The sequence below is a fragment of the Castor canadensis genome, chromosome 15, assembly GCF_047511655.1.
Source record: "Castor canadensis chromosome 15, mCasCan1.hap1v2, whole genome shotgun sequence".
NCBI lineage: Eukaryota > Metazoa > Chordata > Mammalia > Rodentia > Castoridae > Castor > Castor canadensis.
Genome location: NC_133400.1, coordinates 30104841 through 30132386, shown reverse-complemented (window position 1 = coordinate 30132386; position 27546 = coordinate 30104841). Strand labels below are relative to the sequence as shown.

General features: G+C 38.0%; 1 protein-coding gene across 1 annotated transcript in view; it reads left to right on the top strand.

Annotated features, from left to right (window-relative positions):
• Positions 1-1991: 1991 nt before the first annotated feature.
• Positions 1992-27546, top strand: part of Lpcat2 (lysophosphatidylcholine acyltransferase 2) — a 67144-nt gene continuing 41589 nt past the window's right edge. The window contains exons 1-8 of the mRNA XM_020170193.2: positions 1992-2272; positions 12518-12657; positions 16060-16277; positions 17516-17628; positions 19524-19584; positions 20433-20491; positions 21889-21923; positions 25104-25158. Of these exons, the coding sequence (XP_020025782.2) occupies positions 2102-2272; positions 12518-12657; positions 16060-16277; positions 17516-17628; positions 19524-19584; positions 20433-20491; positions 21889-21923; positions 25104-25158 (852 nt within the window). The 5' untranslated portion in view covers positions 1992-2101. The remainder of the gene's footprint in view (positions 2273-12517; positions 12658-16059; positions 16278-17515; positions 17629-19523; positions 19585-20432; positions 20492-21888; positions 21924-25103; positions 25159-27546) is intronic.

Sequence of the window (27546 nt, the reverse complement as noted above, 5' to 3'; positions counted from 1 at the left end):
GACCCTCCTATTTTATGCTCTCACAGTAACTGGGATAACAGGCACTCGCCAGCTTTTTCTGTTAAGATGGGAGTCTCTCTAACTTTGTGCCAGGGCTGGCCTGTATCCACTTTAGTCTCTGGTGTAGTTTGGATGAAAGGTGTGGCACCTGGCTGGGTCCTCCGTTTCATTTCATGGGCAGTGACAGGAGTTCTAATGTTGGTACTGCTAACAATTACACAACTCTGACCCCTTTCTAATGGTGTTTACTGTATGCCAGATGCTTTCTGTGCATTGCTTACTTAACCTTTATAACCCCCTTACGTGAATTGGTTGAATCCTAGTGATAAGGAAACTAGACCCAGAGAGAAGTGGTTTGCCCAGGGTCCTAGAGCTGTTTTGTAACAGAACTGGAGTCAAAGTCAAAGGATGCCATACAAGAGGAACTTTAGCCTTCAGCCTGCTTCCCAATCAGCAGTGTGACCCTCCACCCAAGCCTCCCTGAGTAAACACTCCTGGGAGGAATAATGTGCTTGCTTTCTAAACACAGCCCTTGTCAATGGTAAGCTTCTTCCTGCCAGACTCCCTACCTCTCCTCCTTCCTATACAGAAATTTGCCAAGCAAATTTAAGGCCTGGGATTTTTTCCTGGTAGGACTAGTGGGAAAGGGGTGAGGGGAGGACCTGACTCTCTGGGATTGCCTGAGCCATCTTTTCTCCTCCCAAGACCTGCCCACACTGGTTTTGGTTCTTAGGACCCTGTACTGATAGCCTTTCTACAGGTGTCTGGCTAGGTACCCAAGGGCACACAGTCCTTGAAGGTATGTTGCAGTCCTACTTAAAGATTCCCTAGGCCAGGTAGGGAAGCTTATATCATAACTATGATGTAGCTATTGGAGGTTCTTTGTTACATTGAGGAAAACTTAGCTGCTCCTCACCATTGCTATTCTTAAAGTGCTGGTCTGTGACATTACACATGCATTAGGCATTATGATTTAATCCTTACCACAGTCCTATGGTAGCAATAATCTACCTCTCCTAGATGAGGCAACAAGTTCTGAGAGGCCAAGTGAGTTATGCCTAACTCAAGGCAGCATATCTGTCTGGTAGGGTTCAAAGATTCTGCTAAGCTATAGTGGAGAAGTTTGGAGGAACATCTATCCCAGGGCCCAGACTGAATCTCCTTGTGGCCTCCCACCTGCTGTGAACAGAGTGGGTCAGTAGCAATGAGTTTACCATTCCTACTTGCTTTAACTCTCAGTCCTCAGGTCCTGGGGCACCCCGTCTCACCCCCTCTTCCTTATAAGTCCAGACAGGCCTGTGTACTTCCTCAGGGTAAAATGGAACTTCTGTCCAAATCACTTCCCTTTTCTGGCTCAGGTCCCTCATCTGCAGTGGAAGCCAACTGTTGGTTTCGCCTTTTCTAATAAAATAGCACCTCAGTTTTCCTGTAAACCATTTTCCTGCTGTCAGTCGTATGCTTTCAGTGGGACATATTCCATTCCTTTTACCAATTTCTATGTTAGCTCTCTTTCAGCTGTTACCTGTGAACAGGTTACACAGAAACAAAATGCACACCAGAAATCAAACACAGACAGACAAAACCCAACCCTAGATATATTCATTCGCTTAATGGAACAGCCCAGGGGAAGTACTCCTGGTACTGCTGGATCCAAATTCTGGTTATCTTCCTTTATCCCCATTTCAAAGGAAGAACTTTGAACTTGAGGCTCATGGACAGAAGTAATTTGGCAAGTGTCACAGAACCAGTAAAATAGAGTGAAAGTCTATTCACTGACCTTATAGCAGGGATCCCTGCCTACGGTGTATCATTGGAGCGTGAGGAATACCGAGGCAACCTTCAGGGGTCTTTGCTCCAAAGGACAGCATGGGGGCGGAGCTATGGGAGTCAAGGGGAGGGGCCACGGACAGAAGGTGTGGCTACAGCTGTGGGCGTGCCCAGAGCCTAGGGGCGGGGCCACTGCGGTGGGCTGTTGGGTAACTGGCGCGCGCTCAGAACGCCCGGGTTGGGACTCAGCTGGGCTGGGCTGTGGCTGCCCTGCCGCGCTGGGCTGTGCGCTCCGCGTTGCTCGCTTCGCTCGGGTCCCACGCGCGGCTGGGCCATGAACAGGTGCGCCGAGGCGGCGGCGGTGGCGGCTACAGTGCCAGGGGCGGGCGTCGGGGACGCGGGGCTGCGGCCACCCATGGTACCGCGCCAGGCGTCCTTCTTCCCGCCGCCTGTGCCCAACCCCTTCGTGCAGCAGACGCGGATCGGTACGGCCAAGCGGGTGCAGGTGAGGAGCCGTGAGTCTGCCAGGGGCCGAGATGCGGGTCTGAGGATGGAGGGCACTTGGGGCAGCAGGTGATCTGAGGGGTGCGAGAAGAGAAGACGCAGGGAAGCCGGGTCTGCGAGGAGGACAGAGCCCACGGGAACTTTGACTTGAGTTTGTGGGAGTATGGCCGAGGTAGGAGAGTGGGTTTGGGGTGTTTCTTGGCCTCAGGGAGGGAGAGGAGCCAGCCTGGGATGGGAGGAGGCAGAGAGCCAGGTGTGCGTTTTGAACAGGTAAGGCTGGAATGATCTCCTGGGCAGGGGCATCCAGGCTGGGAAATCAGCATTCAAGAGAAGAGAGGACTGAGAGTCAGCTTAAGATGCGCAACAGATTTTGATCTTGATTAGCCTTCATGCAATTCGTTTCCTAGATTCAAGGATGACAGGTGGCCCAGATCGCTTTCCACTGTTAAAAAAAAAGGCTATGTTCTCACAAAGGAAGTTTTCTTTATCTTGTAAAGAGCTGGTTTTACCATGAACAGTCACACTTACTCTTCAGGCTTCCTCTTTGGTGAAGTTAGTGATAGGAGAACAAGATAGGGCATGCAAACTGCATTTGTCCTGTGGGTTCTGCAGGGGGAAAAATGATTCTGATGTCTTCCAGTCCTCAAAGTTTTCATTCTTTAGGGTTGAAGTATTGGTCATTGTTGCAGGCTTTTTAATGCAGTGCTGACTCTTGTTCTCTACAGTGAGGGCATATTAGGCTGAGCTAAGAAGCATGGGATGGTAGATAGCATGATGGTAGATGTCTGGTTGAAGAAGATCTGGCAGAGGAAGAGGAAGAGGTGAGGAAATACCTCATCTTCACAAAACTAAACGTTTAAAACGTTGATCTTTGTGTCTTTAAATGTATAGATGTTCTCTGTATCTTGCAACATCGGAAACACTTCTAAATACATTAACTGTCATTCAAGATTAAATTTAGTCAAATGAGTTATATTGAAATGAAAGTATGTCCATTGGTTATTTATGGCTTCATATTTTGGAGGGACAATCCAAGTGGAATATTTATAAATATTTGTATTGCACCTACAGTAAATGACTGTATTTTTAAAAAAATCACCTGACCTGTTATTGCTTAGAAAGTTCTTTCAAAGAACTCTATGAGAGCTGCATACAATGGAAAGAAATGATCTATCAACTAATGAGTCCACCCTTAAAAAACCTGGCCATTTATCAGTTGTGTGATTTTGGCTGAGACACTTAACCTTTGTGAACTACTTATCTATTAAATTTCCTCATCTATTAAGTTGAAATGATAACGCCTCTAATGAGGGTTAAAATTAAGCAAGATGATGTGTAAGAGTGTGAGAACCTTGTATCATGTGCTGATATTAATATTGATAGTTGTGCTACTTGTACGCAAATTGTTTACTGTTGTTAAAATTTGTTGCTTGGATTGAATGGGAAGCAGAGAGCTTGGAATCTGTGAGGAGAAGGCTTTTGAAGGGCCATGAGTCCGAAAGGGGCAGAGATGCAGATCTGAGAACTGAGGATATCTGGGGGATCAGATGATTTGAGGGGGTGTGAGAAGAGAAGATGCAGAGAAGGAGGAATGCTGACACTTTAATACATATTAACCAGAAATACCCAAGATATTTCATTGACTTGAATGGTCTGAGTGAAGGGGTAATTTGAATAGTCACTGCTGAAAAACAGTATCCTGTATCATCCAGTTTAAAATATAGATGTACTCTCACTTAAATATGACTTAGATATTAACTAATTCAGACTAAATTTAATCTTAAATGATGATCAATGCCTTGCTTAAGGATAGCTGTCACTTTTGCACCTCACTATAGGGCTGTTTAACTTTGCCAGTTTTTTGTTTTTGTTTTTGAGTATTTAAGTATCTACTACTCTGTGGCACAGGAAAAAAATGTAGCCTATTTTTTTTTGGAGCATTGTTTTGAAACTAGTGATTGTAATTGTGGGGTCATTTAGTCATATAAAAAATATTGTTGAAGCAGGGAGCAGTCACTCACACCTGTAATTCCAACTACTCAGGAGGCGGAGATCGGGAAGATTGCAGTTTGCCAGCCCAGGCAAATAGTTTGTGAGACCATATCTAGAAAATACCCAACACAAAGAAGGGCTGAAGTCATGGCTCAAGCAGTAGAGTGCCTGCCTAGCAAGAGTGAGGCCCTGCAAACCCCAGTACCTCCAAAAAAAAGCATACTAATGTAGTATATATTATAGCATACTAATATACTAGTCTCTGGAAATACATCAGTGAACAGAGAAATAGACCCCTTTCTATCTAAACTTAAATTTTACTGAGTAGTTAAAAAACAAGTACAAAAATATATAATTACATGTCTTAGTAAGCAATGTGAAGGAGAGCCAGGGACTAACCCTGAAAGAAGACTTCTTAACAGAGATGACATATTACCCAATGGAAATATGATGGAGAGTCCTTTTAATTTGTCAAAGAGCTACCTTAAAATTGATTTCATGGTAAGTACCATTATTTGGTGCAAACCTTGAAAATGGCGCAGAAAAAAATCAGTATTTGACAACTTGGTCAATTAAAATCCCCACTGGTTGCTGAGTGTGGATATAAGTGAAACTTATGTGAATTAACCTCATTCCAACTTTCCTCAGGGTCTGTACTATGGATCTTTCTGGCAGGCAAGATTATTTTGTGGTCTTCCTTGCAATGAGACCTTTTAGAAGAGTCTCAACCAATGATCTGCGAGTGACATGGGAACTTTAGTTATCTTGTCTTCTCCACAGTAGTGTTCCTCGATTCACCATCACACCACCACTACAGACAAAGAGTGCATTACCATCTACACAAAACTTCAAGAAAATCTCCTGATCCAAGATACCATCTATGTAATAGTTCTAAAGTTCCTGCCTGTCTTACCTTAGCATGTTTATTTGATAGGATGTAGAGTGGTAGCAACTTTTACTATATTTATAAGCCAGCTCTCAAATGATTGTAATAGGGTGATTTGGGTTTGGAAATGATTGATTACTTTAAATCAGACAAAGCTTCCCAGAGATAGCAATGGAAAACCCTGGTCAAAACATTAAAAACCTGTATAAAGGCACCATGGAGAAGAAGAAGAAGAAAAAAAGGACAGAAACTGGAGGGGGATTTGTTCCTTGTATTATCAATACAATAATGTATTGTGCTATGTCTCTCCACCCTTCTTTTTGGCTGAGAGTCCCCTCTTGACACCATGGTTGAAGATTGCTAGACAGTCTCTGCCTTATAGTGTGCTGTGTCAGAGTGCAGAGATCAGAGCCATCAGAGTGGCTGAAAATTGAGGGAGGCAATCCCAGAAAGTAGGAAGCTAAAGATAAGGGACCCCCAGATTGGCATACAACTTTCTCTCAAGTCCTGGCTGATCTCTGAGTTGTGTATTTACAAAAGAGCCTCCAAGGTCCTAAGGAAACCTGCAACTAGAAGGAGGAGAAGCTGAGGGGACGTTGTGCACCACAGGGAAAACACAGTTACAGTCACACCAGTAAGAACTGCCTGGTAAATACCTCAGGTGTACATTAAAACCCCTCAAAGGCAGTGCCTTAGGAGAAAAGCTATGTCTTAGGACTAGTGCTTCAGTCTAAGAGAAAGGCAGATTGCCAAAACTTTTCCCTAGCAAAATATAAAGCCAAGCCTCCAAAAAGTGGAGGTAATCAGCCACAAATTTACCTACCCGCTTAGGGAACAAAACAAAACAAAACACTCAATGCTCTTCAGAGAAACAGAATCCACATATCTGCAATCTGTCATTCACAATGGGCAATATGGAAACAATACCAGAAATTCAGAGAAAATGTAGACCTAATGACTTATAGAAGCAGGTCTATAAAAATAGACCCTAAATGACCCTATGTCGAACTTTCTAGATGGATGCTTTGAAGTAGCACTTGAAAACATGCTGAAGGACTGAAAGGGTCATAATAAGTAAATGGTTGTAGGAAGATCTTCAGAGAAATAGAGACTATGAAGGAGAATTGCATGGCATTCTAACACTGAAAGTGTATCTAGAATGAAAAATTCGCTTGTGGGCTTAATAACTCCCAACAGATGGTAGAGGAAAGGATTGGTGAACTTGAAGATAGATCTCCAGAAATTATTCAGTCTAAAAAACAGAATAGAAGACAGCTGAGATGAGCATCAACAAAAATAGTGGAGTAAGGGCTTCTGAAAATTATCTCCCAAAAGCAATGAAGACCATGGCAAAAATTATAAAAATAATAGAATCAATGTTGCTACAGCTGTGAAAATTAACCAAAGATTCAGTCAGGGAGTACCTGTTCAAGAAAAAGTGTCCACTCTTGGTAAGAATGGTAAGTTTTTTTTGACAAGTTGACTTAACTTTTTCTCCTTCTTCCTCTTCAGCTCTGAGGTGACCTTAAAAACCAACAGTTTGTGGTTATAGTGAAAACCAGCAACAAGGCAGCTACTAGAAGAGGAAGAATGGGGTTGGGATGCTTTCAAAGAGAAATGCCATTATTTGACCTCTCTAGTGGCTGCCTGGAGGATTGCACTTGAAAGGCTGTCTTTATTGGACCTGCACTGGAGCTCAAGCAGTACAGGCAGCCTTTTCTCAAGGGTGTTTTTAAAAACAGTCAGAAGCATCTGACTGTAGCTTAACATCTCAGCTCCTAAGACAGTAAGTAAGAGAAAAGCAGCAAGCCAACCCAAAATCTTAAAGAAAGAATCAGGGGAGGAGATATCCATAGGGACTTTGAAAAGCATTCACATATCCCTGGAGATCCAGAAGGCCACTGGCATGCATAGGGCTGTATGCATGCTCTGATAAGATTTAAGAATCTAGGGCTAAGACAGAATTGTGAACTCCACTGGCTGAATATTGAAGGTATGCTGCACATGTGCATAAAAACTCTTTGCAAGCACTGGGAAACTTATTGGTTCCAAGCATTTAAGGAAATCTCTTCATTAACTGACTACTAAGCTAACTGATCAGATGCCTTAGTAGCCACACATGACAAAAAATACAAACTTCACAGAATTAGTTCATGAAAGTCACTAAGTATATAGACCAGTGGACTAGAACTGGGTCCAGTAAACCCATCCATTATGGCCACTGATTTTCCACAAGGGCACCAGGCAACTCAGTGGGGAAAGGCTTGTCATTTCAACAGATGGTTAGGGATGAATGGATTGACATATGCAAGACATTGACATTGGGTCTTCCCCTGGCACAATATGTAAAAAGTACCACAGTTAGTGAAAGTTCTAAATATAAGGGTTAAAATTATAAATTGCATAATTATAAATTACATAATTTATATTTTATAAAATTAAAAAATTCTTGGAGAGAAGAATGGTATAAATCTTCCTGACCTTGGAATAGGCAGTGGTTTCCTACATATGCAACAAAACTATAAGCAACCAAAATGAAAACAGATAAACGGTACTATATCAAAATTAAGAGCTTTGTGTTTCAAATATGCTATCAAGAAATTGAAAGGATAACATGCAGAATGGGAACAATATTTGCAGGTTTATGAAGACAATCCAAGCTAACTATCCATTCAGAATTCTATATCCAGTGTTAATATTCTTCAGAAATTAAAAGAAAATGAAGATATTTTCATGTAAGAAAAAAATGGAGAGAATTTTTTGTCAGACAAATACAAATAAGAAATGATAAAGATAGAAAAACTTTCAAGTTATAGGAAAATGACATTAGATTGAGGCTTGAGTACACAGGAAGGAATGAAGAACACTGGAGACGGGAAACATGAAAAAAATCCTTTTCCTTCATCTTAGTGTAAGCAAAGGATTAAAATATAACCATTTAGTACAAAAATAGTACATTTTCTTGAGTTTACATATATGTAGATGTAAAGCATGATGTCAGTACTGAAAGAAGGGAGGGGGGATTGTGCTGTTTTTCTTATACTGTGTGTGAAGTGATACAGCATTAGTTCTTAGCAGGTCATCATATGTCAAATACACATTTTGTAACCCTAGAGCAACTGCTGACTGAAATTACAAGAAGATATAGATAAAGAGCCATTACAGGAATTTAAATGAAACACTAAAGAAAACACGCCAGGCATGGTGATGCCTACCCCAGTACTTGGAAGGGTGTGGCAGGAAGATTGTGAGTTTGAGGCCAGCCTAGGCTACATAGCAAATTCAAGGATAGTTTAGGCTATATAGCAAGACCTTGTCTCAAAAAAAAAAAAAAAAGAAGGAAAGAAAACATGAACCCAGCTAGGCATGGGTAGCTCATGCCTGTAACCTAGCTACTTGGGAGGCAGAGATCAGGAGGATTGCTGTTTGAGACCAGTCCGGGCAAATAGTTCACAAGCCCCTATCTCAGAAATACCCAACACAAAAATGGCTGGCAAGTGTGGCTCAAGTAAGAGCACTTGTGTAGTAAGCATGAAGCCCTAAGTTCAACCCCAAGTACCACCAAAAAAAAAAAAAGAAAGAAAAAGAAAAAACATTAACCCCAAAGAAAGCAGAGAAGGAGAAACAGAGAATTATAAAACTGATGTCTTGAAGAAAAGAAATAGTATAACTGAAAGCCTATACCCAAATACATCAATAATTTCATTAAGTATATAAAAACTAACCACTCTTAATTTAAAGGCAGGATTATCAGATGGACAAAAGAATTAAGACCCAGCACTTTCAATACAAATACTCAGATAAGAAGGAAGAAGATACATCAGGAAAATAGTTAAGTGTAAAATGCTGATATGACTATTCATAGCAGATAAAGTGAAATTCAAGACATTGTAATATCAGGTATAAAAAGGGACATTTCATAAAATAAAAGGACCAGTGGAATAGAAAAACTTAACAACACTTAATGTTTATGTACCTGGTGTCACAACTTTGAAAATATGAAGCAAAATTGAGAGCATTAAATAAGGATAATTGAGGATAATAACACTCCTTTCATAGTAAGACAGGACAATTTGACCAAAGATTAATATTAAAGTGGATAGAAAATTTGAACAACACGGGTAGCCACCTTGCTTGAACTGGCATTTGTAGAACACTTTCCCCAGCAACTGCTGAATACTTTCTTTTCAAGTACACATAGTATGCTTACCAAAATAAATCAAATGCTAGGCTGTAAAGAAATCTCAATGAATTTTGAAACATTGAAATTCTACAGAGTATGTTTCTGACTTCAATACATTATATTAGGAATCAATAACAGAAAGATAACTGAAAAAAAATCCCACATATTTAGAAATCAAACTATATACTTCAAAATAGTTCCTAGGTAAGCTGGGCATGGTGGTACATGCCTATAATTCCAGCTACTTGGGAGGTAGAGGCAAGAGGATTGTGAGTTCAAGACCAGCCTGGGCAAAAGTTAGAGTCCCTATCTTAAAATAAAAACAAAAGGGCTGGAGTTGTGTCTCAAGTGGTAGAGTTTTTCCCTACCATGTTCAAGGCCTTGAGTTCAATCTCCAGAACTGCCTCACCCTCCCACCATACACAAAAAAGCCCAGAAAAGTCCATGGGTCACACAGGAACTCCAAAGTGAAATTTAAAAAATGTTTTGAAGTAAATGTAAAATGAAACTGCACCATATCAAAATTGTGGGATACAATTAAAGCAATGCTTAGAGGTAAATTAATACTTTTAAATACTTTAAAAGAAAAGATTTTAAACTAACAATTTGAGCTTTTACCTTCAAAAGCTAGAAGAGTAACAAATTAAACACAAAGTAAGTGTAAAAAAAGGAAACAAGTCTAAGAGCAATAATCAACCAAATAGAAAACAAATCACAGAAAAATCAATAAAGTCAAACATTTGGTTGATAAATTAATAGAGTAGAAATAGATTAGCAAAATTAATAAATTCCTACAAAGACCAATACAACAAGAAAGTACAAATTACTAGTTTCAGGAACAAAAGAGCACATATTACATAAATGGCTAATAAGAGAGTATTATTAACATATGGGAATGCATCAAATGTATCAAAATCAGTACAAGAGCTAGAAAATATGAACAGACTATTATAATAGAATTTAAAATTTTAATACACGTCACACCCTTACACAAACACACACACATCACACATCTTTCAGATACACATATTAAAAAAAAAACTTCTTGCCAAGATTATTTCACTTGTAAATTGTCAAACTTTTAGTAATACGATAAACACACACAATGTCTTTCAAAAAGTAAAGAAAAATGGTTAAATTTCCAACTAGTTTTATGTGACTAACATTACCTTGACATTAAAATCTGAAAAAGACATTTCAAGAAAGTTATTGACCAATGTCCCTCATGATCGTTGATGTAAAAACCCTTATCAAAAACCACCAGGTCAATACAGTAACATATGGAAAGGATAATGTATCTCATCCAAGTTTGGTTTATGCCAGAAATACAAGGTTGATTTAACATACACAGATTTCAATTTCAATGTAATTCACCACTTTAGCAAAACCAATGGTAAAAAGTATATGATCATCTCAGTAATTTAGTTAACTCACTTAACAAAATTTAACACTCACTAATGATAAAAAAAAAGGTTTTTCAGTAAAACAAGCATGAAAGAGAACTCTCAATCTGATACAGGGCAACTATGACATACTTGAGTTAACTTAACGGTAAAATATTGAAACTGCTTTCCCAAATGTTGGGAGCAAGGCAAAATTCTTGTTCACCACATCTACTTAACATTGTATTGGGAGAGCCAGACAATGCACTTTGATAAGAAAAAGAAATTAAAGGCTTTAGATTAGAAAGAAAAAAGTATACCTGTTTTCATTCATAGGTGACTGTATATGATTGTATATGAAGAACTTCCTAAGGAATTTACAAAACAATTAACTACTAGAACTAGGAAGTGAACTTGCCTAGGTCACAGGTTACAAGATCAAAACAAGATCAATTTTAAGTATATCCTAGTAGCAAATAATTGCAAAGTGAAATGAAATAATTCTATGCACAGTAGCAATAAAATGATATCAATACTTAGGAATATATTTTAATCAAAAGTGTGTAAACCCACCTCACTGGAAATAACAAAATATTGCTTCTAGAAATAAAGGCTTACCATATTTGGAAGGATCAATATTATTAGTATTGTAATTCTTTCTAAATTGACTAAAGTTTCATAGAAATTGCAATAAAATCTCAATAGGCTTATGTGTGTGTGTTGAAACTGACAAATTAAGTCTAAAATTTATATGGAAATACAAAGGATCTAAAATAATCTTCAAAAATGTTAAAGAAGAAAAAGAAGATATGCACTACCAGATTTCAAGGTTTTTTGTTTTTGTTTTTGTTTTTTAAAACAACAGTAATTAAGATAGTGGCTGAGATAAGATAACTAGAACATTTTGGCATTTTTTTAGTTATTTTGATGTTCAGTAGAGGCAGAGGAAGGATGGCACTCTTTGAATAGTATAATTGGTTTATAGAAAAAAGAAAACTTACTAGACATAGGGCTGCTTATTTCACTTAAAGGCAGTATTGAATAAAGATTAAGACCTAAGACTGTATAATCAAACTGGGTTCAGGTTTTGGTTCTGACCCTTACTAACTATGTGATCATATTAAGGAACTTAGTTTATCTGTCTGTGCCACTCTTTATTTTTGTAAAATAATTTAAGATTGTAATAACCAAGTGAACCACTGCATGCCGCATGCTTACAGAGCCTGGTACATAGTAAGCACTCATAAATTATTTGTTGTTCTTACTTATGTGCTTTTCATTCTGATTTGTTTTTTGTTTCCTCTTCCATCTCATTAGTTACAGAGGGCTGGAAGGTAGATAAAGCAGGCACTTACTTTCGCACACTCAAATATCTTCGTTCACGCTCTTGTTTCTACCTCTATCTCTCATAAAGCAATTGCCCCTCTTTCCCTGACGGCACCTGCTTATTTTGCAAGACCATTCTGGCCACAACTCCTCCAGGAAGCTTTTCCTGGCTAAAAAGCCAGGCAAGCCTTTTTCTTGTTCCCCCAGCATCTTCTGTTCCTCTCATTGATGTACAGATCAGGTAGTCCTGTGGTTTTCTTTACTGTTTCTTTTGCATGTAGTAGGCTTTGTGAGGTCAGAGGTCATGCCTTATTTTTTTCTTTGTGTTTAAACCCTTTTCTGGTACAAGGTATCCCAACTCATCCTTGTGATGCATGAATAGCATATAACTTCCCAAGAGAAAGTTACATGTTTCTGCTTGATAGTGACATATTAAAATGACATCCATTTACCCATTTTATTAACTTTGACTTCCAGATTTTCCTTCTTGGAATTATCCTGCTCCCAATTCGTGTGTTATTGGTTGCACTGATTTTATTACTGGCATGGCCATTTGCTGCCCTTTCCACTGCATGCTGCCCTGAAAAGCTGACCCACCCAATAAGCGACTGGAGGAGGTAAGAAATGATTGTGTCCAAATATTAGGTAAATCAAGATTTTGAAAGTATTTTACCATGATTTCATCAGTGAGCAGTAGCTTTAGCTGCTCCCTACTCAATTTTAATTTTTTTTGGTCAGATGAAACAGGTCTTAATTTATGTAGAAATTACTGCATGAGTACATTCTGATAATCTTCTGTTTTAGTTATAATTTCCTAATGTTAAAGGATTTCTGAGTTCATTGCAGCAAAATGATACACCCTGGTTCTGAAAGATTTGCAGTTACCAAATACTTTGGTTTCTTTTGCTTTTCCTTGGCTTTCACATTGGCTTTTGTGCCCCAAAAGTAACCTTTTGTTTTCTGCAGTGTTATAATGAAGTGGATCAATTATATTATTTTTGTTAATTGCTTTAGTGATTTTTTTTTTTTTTGGTGGTACTGGGTATTGAACTCAGGGCCTCATACTTGCTCTAGGCAAGTGCTCTCCCACTTGACCTACAATGTAATTTTTAATCATTATAGCCTAGTGCTCTCAAATGTTAGCACTAAGGCTTCTCAACCACTATCCAGTCATAGTGGTATCAATCAGAATGGTCAAGAGTGAACAGAACTACTGATAGAAGTCATTCCTGTTGGGCAGAATCAAATTGTTGCTGTCTGTCTGTCTTGGTAGTAAGGTTTAGTGTGTCCTCTGTGGATTCCACACAGATTCCACTGAAATCATGCTGTTATTTTTTTCTGTATGCAAGTTGTGCTGCTTTCATCTAAATCTCAAATATGGATATGTCCTCCAAATTTTTTGAGAAACACTGTTCTAGAAACTTTTAAGGAAAAATGCAGTTTGCTGCTCAGTTCATGTTCTAGGGAACAAATGTCCATATCAAACATGAGGCTGGTTTGAAGTGGAAATGAACCCAATGCTGGCAATGCCCCAGAGAAAGCAGTCCTTGCAAACCATACTTCTGCTTTGTAACTCAAGGTTGTGTGGTATAAAACAACACTTCAAGGGATGTTTTTCATGGGCTTGCATTTCTTTGTACAAAATATTTGTATAAAATATTCCGTTATTAGTGGCTTAGGATGATGGGAGGAATAGCCTAAGAATTCAGAAAATGAATATAATAAATGTTAGAAAAGACAGTTTTCTTTTTTGTATTTTTATTGTTTTTGGTTGAGGAAAGAAAGTTTTGCTTTTGTCAATTAAACCAGTACCTCTGTCTTCTTTCAAGCAGGTAGTGTTGAAGCCATTATGTGGCAGCAGACTTTTAGGCAATTTTTAAAACATTTAAATAGAAATGCTTATGGCTCTGAATATGGGGTACTTTGAAATGTACTTATGAGAAGCTGCATCACTGCTGATCAAAAATAAGAGGTGTAGAACTGTGTGAAAGAGTGCATTCTGTATTTCTATAAGAAGAGAGATCTCAACTCTAAACTAAAGGGCACAGTCACTTCCCTGAGCCCTCTGAGAAAGTGCTTTGGTCTACTACGTCTCACTTCTCCTTCTTGTGAAAGTTCCTCGGAGGCCAGCTGCTAATAACACATATTATTACAAGAATGTTGAGAGAATGAGATAGGAAGCCCATTTTAAAACTGGATTTAAAAATTTTTATTAGCATATATAAATTGTACAAAACAATGGGTTTCATTATGACATTTTCATATATGTTTGTAATGTACTTTGATTTATCCACCCCCCTTCCCCTCTCTTGTCTTCCCTCACCTTCTTGATGGTTCCCTTCCTCTTCCTAAACAATCCCCCTCTACTTTCATGTCTTTTTTTTTTTAATTTTTAAATCTAGATTCTGCATTTGAGAGAAAACATGTGACATTTGTCTTTGTGAACCTGGGGGAGCCCATTTTTTAAGCTCTTCTGAGGTACCTAGTGGGTGATATAGAGCCAGCTCTCCACAGCGCAGGATACACAGATTCAACCTACTGTAGATCAAAGATATTCAGAAAAATTACATCTGAATTGAACATGGACAGACATTTCTTTGTTCTTATTCCCTAAAAAATACATATAACACCTATTTACATAGCATTTACAGTGTTTTAGGTAGCGTGTGTAATCTAGATGATTGCAAGCCTGTAAGAAAATACACATAGGTTATGTGCAAATGCTGCCTCATGATATATGAAGACTTGAGTATCCGAGATTTACCTGCCAGAGTTTCTGGAACCAATTCCCCACAGACACTGGCAAATGGCTGCACACATTTTATTTTCCTTTTCCTGAATAACTGTGTGTTTATTCACATACTGAGATATCCAGTTGAGGAGTCTAAATAGCTAGGATTATGTTTTCTGTTTCCCTATCATTTGGGTTTTGAGCTTATAAAGTCAGAGACTGCTGGATTTTCCTTACTTTTTTTTTTTTTTTTTTTTTTTGGTGGGACTGGGGTTTGAAATCAGGACTTTGTGCTTGCAAAGCAGGTGCTCTAGTACTTAAGCCATGCCTCCAGTTCATTTTGCTTCTCACTTTGGAGATGAGGGTTTCTTGAACCATCTACCTGGGCTAGCCTTGAACTCTGACCCTCCCAATCTCAACCTCCCAAGTAGTGAGAATTACAGGCATGAGCCACCAGTGTCTGGCTTACTTTTTTTTTTTAATAACATTTCCTGCACAGTTCCTGGTACAGCTCGATTAATTAATTAATCTTTACTGATAGAATCTATGCTTTTCTTTCTTTTTTTTTTTTTTTTTTTACCGGACTGGGGTTTGAACTCAGGGCAGGTGCTCTACCACTTGAGTCACCCCTCCCAGTACTGAATCTGTTAAAATCTTTTTAAAAAAGTAAACAACTACATTTCTGGAATTGCTTAAGTACAGCTCTGTTCCATGGAAGTGAGATGACAAGTTTACTGCTGAGGAGTTTTGATAATGCCTGAGAACTGTAGCAATATACATAAGACTTCTAAAAATTAATCCTAAGATAATTCAGCACAGCCTTCTAAACGTGTTGGGGGAGAGAGCAGCGTGTTCATTACACAGATGTAGATTTCAGCATGACTGATGACCATGCTGACTTGGCTGGTCTCAGTGTAGGATGTGTGTTGAGAATTCACTTTCATCACTCTAGTGTCACATAGTAATGGAACCATTTATTATCCACACATCCGTGGGCAAATTACCTCTCTGTGCCTCAGTGTTCTCATCTGCAAAATGAGGATATAATAAATCATACCTACTTCTTAAGATTAGGCTGAGGATTCAGCCAATAATGTGTGTAAAGCAGTTAAAATAGTACCTAGTGTCTAGCAGAAAGAACTCCATGTGTTAGCTATCATTCTCCTTAGTTTATATTTTAAAAGGAAATTGACATGTTTTGTTTTTCTTGCTGCATTGTAGCGCAAAGCCCTGCTGCTAGCTTCGATTAGCAAAGCTAATTATGTCTTTTGTATATTTATTTTTAAAGGAAAATTACTCAACCAGCTTTGAAGTTTCTGGGTCAAGCCATGTTCTTTTCGATGGGATTTCTAGTTACCATGAAAGGAAAGGTCGCAAGTCCTTTGGAAGCGCCAATTTTTGTTGTTGCTCCTCATTCAACATTCTTTGATGGAATTGCCTGTGTGATAGCTGGGTTACCTTCTCTGGTGTCCCGAAATGAGAACGCCCAGGCGCCTCTGATTGGCAGTAAGTACTTGCAGCATTTAAAATACGCTTGTGTGCATGTTTTAAATTAAAAGAATCGTGTATGGTGTTTTGATAAACATTCTTAAAACATTTTAAACACATTTCCTTGTATTGTAATGAGCTACTATATGGAAAAAATGAATTTATGAAAAAAATTAGACACTTCCCCTTATCTGTGGCCTCATCATTGTACTTAAAACTTGTCACCATACCATCATCCCTTTCTGTCCTTATGTGTGGCTAGTTTGCATATGTTCAACACAATTGATTTTTCCTGTTCTTTCTTTTTTTGAGAGAATTTAACCAAAGAGTCTGTGAAAACACAGGTTACATGCTATTTGAAGAGTTTCTTTTCAGGATATTAGTCTGATAGATGTCCTGAGTCTTCTCTCCTTACTCTGTTTTCTTCACTTTTGCCCCCAAATCTCCATGAGGGACCTGTGTGTAAGTCTTTGAAAATTACGATGTGAAACAGTCAATGCTTCCTGCCATAAAAATACTGAAGCAAAGGAAATGTTTTTCCTACCAGATGCTTCGGTGCCTCCCTAAGGAGTCAGTCTCCAAGTAACTGCTCCCGTCGTCCCAAGGCTATCACAAACATCAGGTGATGAGAGTGTGAGTGTGAAAGTTGCTGGATGTTGCATGGCTGCTCTGGAGAAATAATAGCAGTTCTTGCAGCTTTGTCATTCAACTAAGACACTTCTCTTTCTTCAAGGTGTAACTACACTGCTTGGTGTAATGGGACTTTTTCCTGAAAAATTGTGTAGCGACAGATTTTTGGTAAATTGAGGTTTATTTTGCATGTACTACAAAGCTATCTATTTAGAAGGCTGTTGCACTAAAAATGTTTACTAAATTGAGTAATAATTGTTCCCTACTAATGTGTAATATGAATTCATATAATCAATTTTCAAGGTATTCCTAAAATCAAGCAAGATAATCTTGTAGTATATTCCAAAGGGTTAATGTCAATCAAGGAAGAAGACCTTTGGGAGAAACTTGTAAATGCTTCTTTTCATATTCTTGCTGTTTATTTCTGTTAAATCAATGTAATGATTTTAGGGGTAAATATCCATATATGGGGTAATATCCTTCTGAAGTTAAAATCTAAATTCTAGTAAACTTTGATTTGGAATGTGTTTTAACTTACTCTCTTTGACTTGCTATCATTTTAATTTACCTTGTATTATTGCCATGGTAGCCAAAAAGTGACTTGGTTTTGACTTTTTGTTTTAAAGGACTGTTACGGGCTGTGCAACCAGTGCTGGTGTCTCGTGTAGATCCAGATTCCCGAAAAAACACAATAAATGAAATCATAAGGCGAGCAACCTCAGGAGGGGAATGGCCCCAGGTAAAACACAGCAGATGGTCGTTTGTATATATGACAGTTATTATACTTCTGTAGACTTACTCATGCAGATTCACAAAGAGCAACATCTGCAGATACCTATACTAAGTGTCTTTAGCACAGTGGATTAATGAACTAGTGAGTATTAAGAAATCCTCTTCCCCACAAGATAGTCCATGGATTGAAAGGTGTCGTTTGTTTTTATTCATCAGACTCTTTGAACCAAGTTTTACTTTGTACTATAAAAAGTGATTCTATACCTCTGTTTTTAATTACCATTAAATAATATGAATATATCATATAATATGAGACTCTAAAGTTCAACTGTCCTCAACTATACGATGAGTTTGCTGAAAAAGTGATTAAGGTCTTTAATCTTTTGCAAAGTATATTTATTAAAGCTTTTCAGTTCAGAGACATGTCAAAATCCAACTTTACCATCTCACCATCCACTTGCCTGGAGAGCCTGTTCAGGGAAAAGGAGGGAAATATTTATTGCATGATAAGCCAGGCATAATTCTAACAAGTGTCTCTCCCTCGTCACCCATGAAGACAAGTGCTGTCCAGCAAACGAAGGGTTCTACAGTGATCTGACCACTGTAGATGTTAAAGTACCAAGAGGGATAAAAGGACCAGGAGGTTTTAGAAATCAAGATATGAGAGGAATGACTTAAAAAATGGTTACAAAGAGGAGGCATTTGGAATAAGGGTTTGACTTTTGGGATTCAAGAAATGTATCTAGGATTAGTAAGTGAGACATAACAGGTAGATTTCACATCATTTTACTTATCTTGTAGAATAACTTTCTGTCTGTTCAGAGATTTATAGGTCTGATTTAGAATCCTTTCCTAGAATTTTCAGACATTAATTGAGCAACTAGTTGGTGGGGATATTGGAGAAAGAATTCAAACATGAGAGTTTGTACATCACTTTTAATGCCACTTTCATCTCTGAGATTTTATGATTCACTCTACTTATTCCATGTTATTAAGTAGCTATAGGATTTCTGCTAAATAAAACACATTTGCTATTGTATTGGTTGTCATCAGAAACCCATATTTTAAATTGGCAGATGGAATTAACACCTATTCATAATTTGTATTTTACAAATAACCTGTAATTATAACAATTTCACCCAATAATGTTTCCCCTATAATTGTAAAATACATTGCTGACTGCTGTGAGTGCAGGACCTTTGTTTTTATTTTATGTGCTTAGTAACTTATTCGTGACTAAATTTTAAAAGCGTCAGAAAACCAAGCTGTTACCCATCTTATTTAGTTAGTGGAGAAACTAACCATACTGCATATGCTTCAGGTAGAAAACATGAAGCAGTGCATTAAAAACTAAAACACTTCCTCCAACCAATCAATCAATCAGAAATCCCAAGATATTAAGTTGTATCCATGTGTCAGTTGAGGTGAGCTTAAAGCACATTGTCACACTTCCTTCTTTGTCCTCAAGACATCTCTGAACCATAAGTTATAGGAGTAAGTATCAATTAATGCAAAAATTGATGTATAGCAGCAGGAGGAATTCAATACAGTGTACCTAATGTATACCTTGATCATGACTTATACTACTCTATGTCTTCTTTTAAATTTATTCATATCATTAGTTAAAATATCATTAAGAAACAAATGTAACATATTTTGTAAATGAAGTATATTGTCTATTCAAAGCTTAACTCTATTTTCTAATTATCTTAATGGTCAAACTGTACTTCTGAAGAAAAATTGAATAATCTAATCCTAACTTTCATTACAATCAAGTGTTATCCTTTTATTTCATTTTTGTTTTTTAAGCCTTATAGCTGTTTGTTGAAGTCATAAGAAAGTGAATAAAGAGGTAATCAATTAATTAGACTGAAATATTAAATCTATTCCTTTTCTCCCAAGATACTAGTTTTCCCAGAAGGTACTTGTACTAATCGTTCCTGTTTGATTACTTTTAAACCAGGTGAGACAAATTAAATTAAGTATTGTAACAAAGTAATATGGAAGATTTCTCAAATGATTAGCTAGCAACACACAAAATAACTAGTTTGCTCTGAACATTTCTATTCTGATAAAAGTTTTTAATGTTGTGATTCCACAAAACTTAATTCCTTTGCTTTCTTTTTTTGGTGTAATATCTCCTTTGTACTTTGTAGTATTCTCTCTCTCTCTCTCTCTCTCTCTCTCTCTCTCTCTCTCTCTCTGTGTGTGTGTGTGTGTGTGTGTGTGTGTGTGTGTGTGTTTGAGCAGAAACCACCAACATTTTTCTTTTCCTCCAAGGAAACCTCACAGGGGCTGGGGAGTCTGTGTCATGAAGTAGAAACCCTATTTCATTATCATTTATAATGTCTTCAAATACCTTCCAAAGTTTCTCTCCCCTTTTAAGGTTAGGAAAGAAATTCTGAATGCAGCATTCATCATAACTTATAGTACCTCAAGATGGTTGTGGATTGGCTGCTAGAGTGCTCAAGGCTGAAGTTACCACTCACTCTAGCAAGTGTGGTAGTTTTGCTTCAAGCATTTGGTTTCATCTCAATAGGCTGACTTTCTCTTTGTATTGATTTTGCCCTTAGGTTAAAAAATCTTATTGAACAATAGATATTTGGAAATGAAAACAAGTAGATAAAAATGTTTAAGTGGCTTAGGCACAGTATTTAATATTTTGCTTAAATCTTAATTTAGTAAGTTTCTCATTTTGCTAAATACCTCACGCAAATAGTCTCTGTTATGTATTCTTAAACTATAATTATATTCATACTATACTATTTATAATTAATTTTTCTTAATTATTCTTGTTCTGAAATGGTCTAGGAGCTTTCATTCCAGGAGTACCAGTGCAGCCTATCCTCCTCAGATACCCCAACACACTGGTGAGCACAGGATTTCACTATGGGGGGAATTTAAATATTCCAAATAGCACACATTCATTAGGACTCCTTCTAATGTTTGAATAAGGGTATGACTAGGTAAAAGGTGGTAGTTGGGCAGATTCGTTCTGCTTGTTGTCTAGTTTTTAAAATGTTTCAAGATAAGCACATATTTGTGATACCAATTTTAGATACTGTTTGTTATTAAGCCTCAGGACTAGCCTTTACTATCTTTTTTTTATTTGGGTCTGATTATACTGCATGGTAGTACTCAACGATTTTCATTAAGCCTGGAAGGACACATTTTCTGATTCAGAGCTAGAGAAGGATTGAAATAGCAGGATCAACTTGAGAGAGGCTTGAACTTTAATTACTGGCTTAGTACTTACTGTGTGACCCTTGGCCAGAAGCTAAACTAAGTAAGAAAATACCTGAAAGAACTTAGCATCCTAGATCAAGTCCAGAGTCAGCACACGAAATAGTCCTCTTCTGCTTAAGCTGGGCACTCTTGACCTCTGGACATTGGATATAACCACCATTTCCCCCAAAGAAAGATTTTTTGGGGAGATAGTTTGATTCTGGGTAGACTTTCTTTACAAGAGAATTTATATAAAAGGCAGGATAAAATTATTAAATATTTATGTTATTTTAAAATAATTAAGTGTTCCTGATCAGTTCAACTTTCTATTCAGTGGCTGATTTCTCAACCTTTGATATCTAGTTAGAAATGAATTAATATCTATTAAACTTTTTCTCATACTTCTGCCTATAGGTTTGAATTTAAGTATTCAAATTCTTTCATTATTTACTACCTTAATCTTCTCTCAAATAACCTTTTTTTTGAGAACTGGTGAATTGTTTATTTTTCTTTAAAAAATTTTTTTTGATGTCACTGATGAGGTGATTTAACACTTGAATCAACTCCCACACCCCTTTTAGTTTGTTTCCCAGATAGGGTTAGTCTCCCACTAACTTTACCCAGGATGGCCTCAAACCACAATCCTCTTGTCTCCACCTCCCAAATAGTGAGATTACAGCCATGCATCTCCATCCCCAGTCCTGAATTCTGTTTAGTTATTTTTTGTAAGCACATTAATTTTCCAGATTTGTTCATACTGGAAGAAAAGCATCTGAGCATATACAAGAGTTCTTTAAAACCTCAGAACAACTTGTTCCACAGAAAGATAGTGATGTAGAAAGATGAATCTTTGCTGTGTAGTTATATAATCCAGGAAGTCATAGATCAGTTCACAATACTTTGATAATAATGTGCTTATTTCACTTTTTCAATGTATTCCTTCTAATTTCAGAAAAAATGCACAGAATTCTATCATTAAAATAAGGTTATTGTTGTATTTAATATTTTCCCTCTAATAGTTTAAATACTTTTCTTATTGAAGGACACTGTGACCTGGACATGGCAAGGATATACATTGTAAGTCATTTATGTCTATTTTAGTTTATGCTAATTTTATTGTAGTGAACAAAAAGAAAGGCTATTTGTTTCTTCTTATTTTGTAACAGTGGAGGTTCCAATCAGAGCCTTAAATCTTGTGACTGAATCTCTATAGAGTGTCACTGTATTGCATACTAACCCCAGGTGACTCCCACTTGGGCAGTTCTAGTTAGCTATCATGTTGAAATGATTTTTGTGTACCAGTGTGTAAGAAGCATTCCAGAGACCTAGCCTGCATCATACCTAACTTGAATTTTGCACGTTCATTTCCATGGCAGATTTAGCATTAGCTGATGTACTTTATGACACTGGTTTAAACAGTTCAGACACATTTAGTTTTATGGCCTGAAATAGTTGAGATATGTCTGACATGTGTTGAGAAAATAGCTAACCAAGATTTCAGTTCTGTTCTTGGATTTCAAAAGTCTAGAGATCAGCAGTTTCTATAAGCCCTTAGGAGAAGAGGAATACAGTTTCACTTTCGAACAAGCTAAAGTGCAATGGCCTTTAAAGGAAACAGAACACGTAGACTATGTATTTCAGGATCTTTTGTTTAGTTCCCCCTAGAAAAGCTTGAGCCTATGAGAACCAAATGAAGCCCCTGGCTTTGAGGACTTTCCACAGGGGCTTGTCCAGTGTTCATACTCTTAAGCACAGAGTTCAAATCCCATTGCTGATGGATAGGTGACAACTACCTGGAAACACTTGAAAGGAAATCATCATTTGCTTCAAGCACACCATGGGGTTCTTTGCATAATTGCACATGATCTCACCAACTCAAGAAAAACAAGGATTTCACAGTTCTCCTTTTTTGGGTGTGTGTATAAATTGCTTTGAAATAATAAATTTAAATCAAAGTAGATACTTATGGGCCTGGGGAATAGACATGTACATGTATAGAACATTCGTTTCTATTGTGCTTTAGTTCTTGGTAGTTGAAGTTAACCAAAGAACACCAGAAATAAAGAACAAATTGCAAAGGTATATAGATAATACGTTATCTTTAACTCTTTAAAAGTCAAGTTGTTTATCAGACTAGAATACGTTTCATGCCACTACTGCTTTTGAATTGCTGGTTTTCAGCTTTTATACAAGAAAGTAGTGGGAGAAACAAGTAGTATGAAAGATTTTAGAAAGAGAAGTACCTAAAACTTGGGCGGGTACATATTTGTATTTCCTGATATGTGTCATCCTTCCGGCCCTTACAGACCAAGTTCCCTGTAGAGATGGTGACAGGTTTATTGTGTGATCAGTATAGCTTTGTTTTTGGTTATGCAACAGTCCTGGTGGCTGTGAAGCTCAAATAAAAGAAAGCTTTCTGGAAGGAGGATCAGGGGTAGAAAATAGAGTAATTTGCTAATCTAGCCTTCTAGCCTGGAAAGTGTGATAAACAGGAAAAGAAAATTGGAGAGTGAATTTAATAATGAAAGGAAAAAAAGAACCATTTCAAGATTCAGAGATTTCCTAGGACTTATAAACAAACACAAAGTCTTTGAAAGGCACGGTTTTGTTTGGTCCATGTGCCCACCTCACACTTACCTGTGGCCAATCTCACTTCTAACTTTGTCTTCTGATAAGGCTATCGTCAGCACTATGTCTATGCAAAATCAATGGTTTCCCAGTTGTCCTTGCTCCAAGTGCTACTTTAGGTACAGATTTAGGAAAGAGATGTTACTCCAAAGCAGATATCCTAAGGAAGAAGAGACTCAGGGAATAAGTTTAGAGAAGGGGAAGCTGTGGGAAAACTGTTTTCTAATCTGTGTAGGAGGTGTTTGGTTTGCCTGTAGGGTGAACAAGTTTTATGAGATCTTTTGGATGATTTTACTTTTCATATTATTTAACAGAATGTGTATTCATTCAAATACTAGAATTCTAAAGCTCCATTTAAATAATTAAAAATTTTACTTTGTAGTAGGTAATGTGGATTTATATGGTTTGGAGTTTGTAGATAGGAAAATATTTTTTCCCTTTTATATGGAAGGCTTCAGAATGATCACAGTAACAAGTTATAATTAATTGTAGAAGTGCTAACTCTACTTCCTAAATACCTTCTTTTAACTAAATTCTTTATTTAAACTCCTAACTTCCTTTAGCAAATCCTTTCAGGTAATTTTTACAGAAAACCACATTTTAATTTCTTAATAGCAAAAAAGAATTTTAAAAGATTGCCAGGTTTGTTCTTAAACATATGGTCTAATCCACTCTGCCTGATTTCTGGGTCAACTGTCTAATGAGGCTAAACTGACAATCCTACAGAAATCCTATCCTGACAGTCTGCATACATGCTGAAAGCTGCAAGTAGGAACATCTATTTCAAAACCTATCTTAGAGGGTCAACTAACTACCTTCTAAAAAGCTGTACATTAGCATTTGAACTTTTCAGAACATTTCCCTACAACAAAAATATTAATATGAGACACTTTTGATAAAGTTTCTACTTTTAAGGAGAGGCCCACTGATTTTTAAAAAAATTCTTATGGTGTTCTACTCAGGATTTTTCCTATCAACACATTTATGTACCTTAAAACAGCCTTCGGGTCAGTTTCTCTAGGGACATAGGCTTGTAAGTGAGTGTGTGTTGTCAAGGAAACTACAAATACAGGGTTTCGTTCATTGAGTTGTGGCTATGACTCACAAGTGCGATGCACTTTGGTGTTGCGTTCAGTGATTTCACTTATCTATTTATTTTGCAGTAGTGGGGTTTGAACTCAGGGACTTGTGCTTACTCTGTCAATTCAGCCATGCCCTCAGCCCTTTCTGCTTTGGTTATTTTTGAGGTAGGATCGTGCTTTATGCCACGCTGGCCTGGAACGTGATCCTGCTACTTGTTCTTACCCTCACAGGTGGGATGACAGATTCATACTAGCCATTGGTTGAGATGGCTAACTTTTTGCCCTGAATCTCGATCCTCCTGATCTCTGCCTCCCAAGTAGCTAGGATTGCAGACATAAGCCACCATGCTTGGTCTTCATTAATTTTGGAATAGCAGGAATAGTTGTCTAAGTCACTGAAGTGTTACAGTTGTGGTGTCTCATTTATAAATGCAAAATATATGTGAAGTGTGGTGTAGGGATGCCTATGTGCAAAGAGAGGCTTGTGGAGTAATGGTAGCAATGCTGGTATTACCAGGTAAGAACAGCCTCTCTTTTTTCCTTTCAGCCTCCAGCTCTGTGCACTTACTTTCTGCCAGCCCTTCACAAAGGTAGAAGTTGAGGTAAGTCATTCCCATGTAGCCTTGGGACTTGAGATTTGGGTTTTCCTTTAATTTTGAATTTCTAGTTTATATTTTATTTATTTATTTTGATAGAACTGAGGTAGGCAAGTGCTGTACCACTTGAGCCGCTCTGCCAGCCCTGAATTTCTAGTGTAGAGGGTCCACTATCTTTAATATGAGTCCCGATCTTTTATACATTGTCTAAATCCATGCTGTCAAATTAAGTCCTTGGAATCACATTAGCAAATGCCTGTAGCTTCTGGGAACTTCCAACATGTAGCCACCCCAGCTGGCCGGATTTGTATCCTGTGTTCCCATCCATGATGCTGACCTCTGCTAAGCTGAATGATACATGTTCATACCCTAACTAAAGGAGCTGGAGGTAGCCCGCGGAGCCCCACAGTTCCTTCAAGACTAGCTTCTGTGACAGCTGAGAGGTGACCACGAGGGCTCTGGGGAGAGACACAGAGGTCAAAGCACTCACTTAGGGACTCACTGTGCACAGGGGGAGCTGAGAAAGTTGTGCCTGGGGGTAGTTCATATCGTTGTTCACAGAATGGAGTCTTTCTGTTTGAGTCACAGTGGCAGGTGGGAGGGAGGGAGTAATTAGAACATTTTGAAAATTTGGGTCAGATTTTTTAAGACTCTGAAGTTGGTTCCTGATACCAAGTGATAGCCGCAGGTAGTGACTGTAGAATTAAGGTTAGAATACTGGGTCCCAAGACTTTTGCCTGGATGTTCTAGTTGCATCTATAGATTATGTAATGACAATCTCAAAATGTCATGTGTAATGCAGAGTTCAGGATGGGGCCTGGTCTCTAAATGGCAGGGCTCTGTAGTTAAAGTCACATGAATACTCTTTTGCTTTCTCAGGTAGCTTAGCTGTTCAGCTATTTAGAGGTTGTCAACAGTATTGAGTGATACAGGAGAGTAAGTTAGATTTTAAAATGGGTTTCAATTCAGTGAACATTTTCTTGAGATTGGCATGTTGCCAGCCTGCCTTGAACATATCTGTTGGTTTTATTCTACGCCCACTTTTAAAACCAGCATGGCATCTATCAGCATGACCATAAGACACAGCACAACACTAGCTCTTGGGATATACTTATAGGCATACACAAAAAAACAAACTAATCTGCATTCTACAAGTTCAGGAAGTGCCAGGGTGAACAAAGTCAATCCGATGAATCAGATTTCCTATTTTTCCTGGTGGTACTGGGGATTGAACTTGGGGCCTTGTGCTTGCTAGGCAAGTGCTCTGCCACTTGAGCCACAGCCCTAGCCTTTTGGGGTTTTTTTTGGCAGAACTGAAGTTTGAACTCTTGAGGGGTTTTTTTGTTTTGTTTTTTTGTTTTTTGTACTTTGCAAACATGCACTCTTCACTTGAGCGTCCATTTTGCTTTGGTTATTTTGAAGATAGGATCTCATGAACTATTTGCCTAAGCTGGTCTCGAACCTCAGTCCTCCCAATCTCAGCCTTCCAAGTAACTAAGATTACAGGTGTGAGGCACTGGTTCCTAGCACCCCTGTCCCTTTTGCTTTAAGTTTGTTTTTCAGATAGGGTCTCATGCTTTTGTATGGGCAGTCTCAGACCAAGATCTTTCTACCTCTGCCTCTCAAGTAGCTGAGAACTATCATACCCAGCTTGTTTTTGAGATAGGGTCTCACTAACCTTTGTCCATGGTGGCCCCAAATTGTGATCCTCCTGTGTAGCTAGGATTATGAATTAAACTCTGTTGTCTCTGTATGGCTCCTGGAAGATTTTTCTGTAGATTAAATATTAGGAAGTCCTGTATCGCGTTATTCCTAAGTACCCTGAGCGCTGTTTTTCCTTCTTTAATGGCTACGCAGATAGTCTAGCCCTGTCTTCCTCTTCTAAAAAAACAAAACCAAACAAAAAACCCCCAACAAAACCCATACTTAAAACAGCCATATTGTCTCTCCTCTGAAAATTTGGACGCTATCACACACACACACACTATCCTTTCCTCTAGATTGACTCCTTTTCAGCTAAAACTAGATCAAGCCACAGATGTGGCGTGCATACAGCTCTGTACCTTTTTGCTTAGCCCATGTTTCTGTGGTCAAACTCCATTACAACAGAGGTGTGGTGTGTAAGTACCTCACTCTGTGCATTACTGCTATCACCACCTTTCCTTCCTGTGTCATGGCTTGCTTGCTTTCTTTTTTTATTTTCGAACTTAGAGTATTTGCATTTTTCCAGCTGGTTCTGAGACCTCTTTGAATAATACTTTCTGGCAAGGAAAAGAATGTATTCTTTGTTCTACAACTTCACAAACAGAATGGTTCTCAGTCTGTTTAAAAAATCAGTGGGGATTTGGTTTATTAGAATTGTGGTGCAGAGTTAGACAGTGGAATGTATGGACT